Below are 6,429 nucleotides of genomic sequence, written 5' to 3'. Positions count from 1 at the left end.
GGGGTTTTGGTTTTTGTTTTGGCTGGGAACGGGGATGGAATTGCCTGTGTCCAAGAACTCGTGTTTGTAATGGGGCTCCAAATCACACTGGCCGGGTGCCAAAAGTCTCTACTCCTAAAGTTACCTGCCTGCTTTCTCGGAGGGCAGCCGTGTGTGGACTGGACTGCAGGGGCCTCAGAAATAAGAGGCGCCTTCTTTGTTCCTTACGGAAGCCATCTAGCCTCCAGAGCGGGCGGCCATCAGCAGCTGCACCCGGCTGGCTTGCAGCTCCCCCCTTCGCTCCCCACCCCCTCCCCCTTTCCCTTCGCCTCGTGTTTTGAAGTTTATTTTCCCACATTTAGCCTTGGATTCTTTCCTTCCTTCCCCTGCTGTGGCGGAGGAGCAGGGAAGAGGGGAAACACTTCGAAGGCAGCAAGGCTTTATCATCTCCGCCTGGCCTGTACCCCCCCCCCCCCCCCCAGCCCCCTCAAAACAAAGGCTTGGAGCAAACCAAACAAAATTCTCTCTCTGGAGGAATTGTTTCCTCAAGGGAAATTATAAAGTGACCCCCTCCCCCCAACTCTCTCTCTCCAGACCACACTGGGATCCAGAAGGAGCCTACATCACGCCAACCCCACCCGGCCCTCTCAGATCCTAAACCAGCCAACTTTTAGTTAAAGCTCATCCTCCCAACAGCCCTCACCTGGAAATAGCTATCCAGCAGGTGACGCTCCCCCACTGAAACCTAGCCCCCCCATAGAGAAGGAAACCGCTCAGAGAACCCTGGCCATTGCCCTTCTTCTGCAAAGGCTTGAAGGAATAAACTTGGAATTTCTGGAGTCAACCCTGCCTGTTTGTGGCTCTGCTGACAGGTTCTCCTGGCCTCCAGGCAGTCCCACAACACAACCTGGTCTCTGAACTTTCCTCATGGGTCGCGTTACAGGGCAAGTCTCTTAAGCTGGTCGGCCTGGTGAGCACCTATAAACTCAACAGTGTGAATGTCCAACAACTCAAGGCCATGGGGGTAGAAAGGTTGGCGATTTGAGCCCACCCAGAGGCCTTCAAGACCTGGTGATCTACTTCTGAAAACCCTAGCCCCTGGAGACCCTAGGGTCCAGTTCTACTCTGACCCACACAGGGGTCCTGAGACCCTAGGGTCCAGTTCTACTCTGCCCCACACAGGGGTCCCAGGAATGGGAACCCATATGACCATAGTGGGTTTTTACTGCTAAGAGCCTTCTGGCTTCTGCTTTCAACCTCACAGCAGTGTAGGTGGGATGGGAAATGGGATGAACTAAGTAAATTCCCATGGGTTAATTCCCATTTTACATATGGGAAAACTGAGGCCAAAGAAAAGGGGGGGGTGCAGCTAGACACAGCATAAGATACTGAGAGCTGCTGTAGATTAAATGCTGCTCCTTTGCACATCTTTCTTTCTGGCATCTGGCATCTTTCATCCTAAGAGAGAAACGTAAAACCATGGACCATTTATCCAGGCTCCACCAGGGTCCCTGACAGCCCCCTCCCTACCCCATGCTCAATCGTCTAGAGCCCTGGCATTCAGGTCCTGGCGGTTCCCATTTGAAGAGGCAGGTGGAGAAGAAAATGAGAGGGTAAAGGTCCCGGGCATGCACACAGTTGGAACCACAAGGTCAGCCCACAGCTTATCTGAGTGAGGTCAATGCCACGGATAGGACGCGCGCGCCCTTAAGAGATAAAGGCTCCAATGCCAACGAGGACGAGACACTCCCCTACACCATGGCCCATTCGCACCCCCTTTCTTCCTGCTTCCCTAGAAAAGTCCGTTTGTTTAACTGGCTACTTTTACGGAAGTTTAACTCCAAGCCGGGACGTCTCGGCAAGATAAGCCTTTTCGGAACCTTGAGCGCGTCCCAGCCTTCCAGCCAGCAGCCCTTATCCCAGGACTCACGCAGTCACACACACACACACCCCAACACACCCTCCCTCCCATCCTGGGCTTTGTGGGCAGGGGACGTTGAGAGACCCTCCTGCAGCTCAGAAGGGGTCAAAATTCCAGAAGAAAATCCGCGCGGGAGTAGCATTGGCCCAGGAGCTGGAGACTGGAGGGAATTGCAACCCGCTAGGCTAGGCTAGGCCCCCGGACTCCGGGAGCCTCTCCAAAGAAAGATAAACGCCTTTATCCGCCCTACAGCCTCTTTCCAAGTAGGGAGGTACCCACACAACCATACCGAGGGACGGCGGAGGCCGGGCTCAGTTCACCTGGGGTCAACTCCAAGTTGTCTCCGGACAAGCCGGGTTCCAACGAGTCTCCCACGTGTGGTGACCCTTAAGTGTATCCAGGAGGTTGGATCCCCGAAGCTTGACTCAGGATAGGACACCGCTCTCCGTCACCCCAGGGCCTCCCACTGGGTCTGGGGGCCACCAAAAGCTAAGGAGAGCTTCCCTTCCGCGCGCCTAGACTCCAGCCAGCTCCAGGCAAGATATAATAAGGGGTACAGGCGACGGCTCACCTGCAGGATCTTCTGTAGGCCCTCCTGGCCCAGGCACGGAAACTTCTCCAGCAGCTGCAGCTTCTGCGTGTAGTAGTTTTTCTTGGCCTCCTTCCAGTGCGGCTCCTCCAGCACCTCGAAGATCGCTGCCCCGATGGACAGGTAGAAGATGATGGCGGAGGTGAGCAGAGGGCCGCGGTCCACCATGGCTCCCGAGCAGCCGCCCCTCGAAGAAAGCCCACCCCAGCCTTGGCAGGTCCGAGTGCCCCCACCACTTCAGCCTCTACAAACAGCTGTTTGAATTTGGAGCTCCGCATGCGCAGTGCCCCGCCCCCCCCCCCCCCCCCTCCCGCGCCGCTCGCGGACAAAGTGGCTCAGGCAAGTTGGCACACTGCGAACGCGGAGAAGTGCGCGGTGCCCAGCTAAGGTGGGCCAGGGCTAGCAGGGCACGAAAGAGACCAAGAGGGCGTCTTGGACCGGGCGGGAGCGCAGGCAGCAGGGAAAGCCAAGAACTCAACTTGGGGCAGACACGTGAGCTGCGGCTCCGCGCGCACCTCCAGCCCTCTGCTTCGCGCCAGCCGCCGAGCGCCTCTTTAACTAGCTCTCAGCGCTCTCCACCCGCCAGCTCAAGACTCCGGCCGGGGCGGGGCCCAGACAAGCCCCGCCCAGTCCCCGCCCCGCGCCGCTCCCGCACGGGCCCCGCCCCCGCAGAGCCGCCCGCCAGTCCGCGCGAGGTGCGCCCTGGAAGGAGCCGCGAGTTTTCTCCTCTCCCGGGGGCAGCCGCCAGGGGAGGCTGCGCGCTGACCCCCCCTTCGCCGCGCGCCGCGGTGCAAAGGGCCTGGGGGCTACTGGGACTTCGGTTATTATCGGTGTTCATGTATTAACTCAAGTGATCGTGGGCCTTATTACTCAGGTCAGAAGTTCATTTCTGTGATATTTTCATTACAGGTCAATTTTCGTTCGCTGATGCTTCTTCCAAAAAGTCTTTTAAGTCACGATCCTGACACACCTTCGTGTAAACCTAATGCAAAGAGAAAAGAAACTTTGCCTTAGATTCACCCCCTATTCCTAACGACCCCCATAGGGTAGAGCAGAACTGACTCATTGGATGGCCAAGGCAGAAGCAGAGCGCCGCATGTCTCCTGTCCCGCACACAAGTTGCTGACCTTGCAGTTTTCAGCCCGAAGGAGAGAGTGCTAAGCATGATTTTACAAAATAATAATAATTCTGTCATTCGAGTCCATGCTGACTCTTAGGGATCCTATCGGACAGGGTAGAACCTTCCCTGTGAGTTTCCAAATTTACTTTAAAGCAATAGAAACACCAGACTTACTCCCACACAGCGGCTCACCTTGCAGTTGGCAGCCCCACACGTAGCCACTCCGCCACAGCAAGGAGTGAAAAAGGGTATCTGGCTCCCGCCCCTCTCACCCTTCTAAACTGCCCTGTGAGACCCCAACTTCTGGAAGGCACAACGTGGACCATCACTGCCTGGGACACCCGCGGTTCCACATTGTAACTTGACAGGCCACACTTGACCTCTTTCTTCCTCTTAAGGTTGTTTAAAATTGCAACCATCACCACGCATGCAAACACGCATGCCCTTTTCCTCCTAACGCTAAAGTTCCTCTTCCACTACCCCACCACCAAGCACACTGGAATGTCAGCTGAAGGAGTGGGGGGGAGAGGGGGGTCGGGGGTGGAGTGCCCTATTTTGTCCACTGGTGTATCCACGGTTCCTGGTACAGAGAAAACTCAATGTAACGTTTGTGCGGTGGGTGAATGGGTTTTTCAAACACATGTTTCTCTTCCCAGGATATTTCTCAGTCACTTCATCTTACTACCATCTCCTGAGCATCGGTAAACCCAAGGTTGTATTACATCCTTTCTACCCAAACAGACCTCTCTTCTCTAACCCCTCCTGTGCTACCTCCCCTGTGCTTTGGCCTGAACCCCAACTTTGCAGCCCCCCACCCCCTCCCTCTGCTAACTAGAGGGGGTTCATATCCATCGTGAGAGTCTGAAACCGTGGTTTGATGTGAACAGTTCACCAGCCTCTTAGCACGGGGTGGGACCGTTTGAGAGGCCACAGACTCTCCCTTTGTTTGGAAAAAGACTGCCATTCTGCTCCCACCTCCCGTCTGTGTTCTCTTCCTAAGAAAATAGAAGGGCCTCTTCCTATTTCAGCCTCACTGCCTCTGGAAAATGCCGCAGACTTTGTGATACATTGATTGTTATTTGAACTTCTGTAACCTTCCATTTAGCCATTTCCAGCTCTCTGAGCCCCCACCCACCCACAGCCCCCTACTCTCTCCTGCTTTCTTCTCATCTTGGTTCTTGTTCCTTGAAGGCCAGACACTCGGGTCCCCCTGGGAAAGACTGCGTCCTCCTGTAACAACCCTGTGATTGGTTGTAGATTGGACTGTTGTGATCTATAGAGCTCTCATTGGCTGACTTTCAGAACTAGATCACCAGGCCTTTCTTCCTAATGTTAGTCTGGAAGTGCTGCTGAAACCTGTTCGGCCTCATAGCACCCTACAAGCCTCTGATTACAGCGGCTGTGCTTGAAGTGCATTGGCCATGAATCCAGTCCCGGTCACTCACAGGGCAGTGGAGACTTCTACCTCTGAGCCACCAGGGCTCCACACCCTGTGTTTTCCCACCCCACTTCAATACACTCTGTTCCTCCTCGCTCTCTCCTTTGTCTTCACCTAGGAGGAACAAGCCAGAGTGCTCAGAGGCAGGGATGGTGAGACTTCCTCTCTCGCATGGGACATGTTATCAGGAGAGATCTGTCCTGGGAAAAAGACACCGTGTTTGGTAGAGTACAGTGAAACAGAGGAAGGCCCCCGGCAAGATACCGTGACACAGTGGCTGCAACAATGGGCCCAGAAGAACCATCGTGAGGACGGCGGAGGACCGGGCAGTATTTCCTTCTATTGTCCGTTGGGTTGTTAGGAGTTGGAACTGACTGGCTAGATGCAGATTCACCAGGAACAGGGTGTTTTGAGGAGCGCATCTGGCCTCCTCTGACTGGTCCTGCAGTAGAGTCAGGGGTGGGTAAAAGAAGAGTCGGCAGTCAGTGACTGAGTCAGAAAGGTTTGGGGCTGCTGGTCTCAAAGTTTGTCCCCCCCCCAACTTTTTACACCCCCCCTTGGGTTTCCTTACACTGTAGATAAATCAATTTGTATAGTTTTATCTCCTCTCTGATGATTATATTTATTGTTAGAGCTACAGATTGCTGCAGGGTGCCATCTTTAAAGAAAAAAATATCACGCCATTTTTATTTGCTGAATGAGTTAGAAGACACAGAGAATGCTGACAGCATATAACCTGAGAGGTGCTTGCTTTGAGCTGTACATTACATTCTTATCCCCCGTCCGGTCAGTTTTAGTGACCCCCAGCTCCTTGCTGCTCTGTTCCCACACACTGGAAGTACACTTGTGAGACCCCACTAATTGAACTGCATTGATTTTGTTAATTGAATCGAAATTCAATTCCAACCAACTGTTCCCAGGAAGTGTGAGAATTCTATTTCCAATGTACAAAGATCCATCACTTTGGGGAGCTGGAAGAGACTTAAAACACACAACCGTGATTTACAAGTTGTGACGTTTCACACCAATAGAAACAAACGCTCGTTTATTTTGCCCTTGATTTTTGGTGCAGCTGATACATAGACGTTGTCTCGCTTAGTTTGCAGAGTGCTACCGTTTGAAAGACAACCTCCTTGCATTTGGATTTGAAGCTCGTTTGGGAGCAATAGGAGCCCTGGTGGCGTCGTGGGTGACAAGCTGGTCTGCTAACCATGAGGTCAGCCGTGTGAACCCACTAGCTGCTCTGCCAGAGAAAGAGGTGGCTTTCTACTCCCGTAAAGATTTACACCCTCTGTGAGAGGCAAAACAGGGAGGGTAGAGGGAGAGTGGGTTGGAAAGAAGGAACCGATGACAAGGAACTATATGTGACCTCCTCCCTGGGG

At 53.8% G+C, this 6,429-nt stretch overlaps 1 protein-coding gene across 1 annotated transcript in view; it reads right to left on the bottom strand.

Moving 5' to 3' along the window:
• The window catches only part of KCNK5 (potassium two pore domain channel subfamily K member 5), a 51,543-nt gene extending 48,806 nt beyond the window's left edge, over positions 1-2,737 (bottom strand). The window contains exon 1 of the mRNA XM_004710839.2: positions 2,472-2,737. Within this exon, the coding sequence (XP_004710896.1) occupies positions 2,472-2,657 (186 nt within the window). The 5' untranslated portion in view covers positions 2,658-2,737. The remainder of the gene's footprint in view (positions 1-2,471) is intronic.
• Positions 2,738-6,429: the final 3,692 nt, after the last annotated feature.

The sequence above is a fragment of the Echinops telfairi genome, unplaced genomic scaffold, assembly GCF_000313985.2.
Source record: "Echinops telfairi isolate 266 unplaced genomic scaffold, ASM31398v2 ScPeMD7_3533;HRSCAF=4204_1, whole genome shotgun sequence".
In the NCBI taxonomy this organism is placed as follows: domain Eukaryota; kingdom Metazoa; phylum Chordata; class Mammalia; order Afrosoricida; family Tenrecidae; genus Echinops; species Echinops telfairi.
The sequence above is the reverse complement of the archived record's forward strand: the minus strand, read 5'-3'. Positions and strand labels throughout refer to the sequence as shown.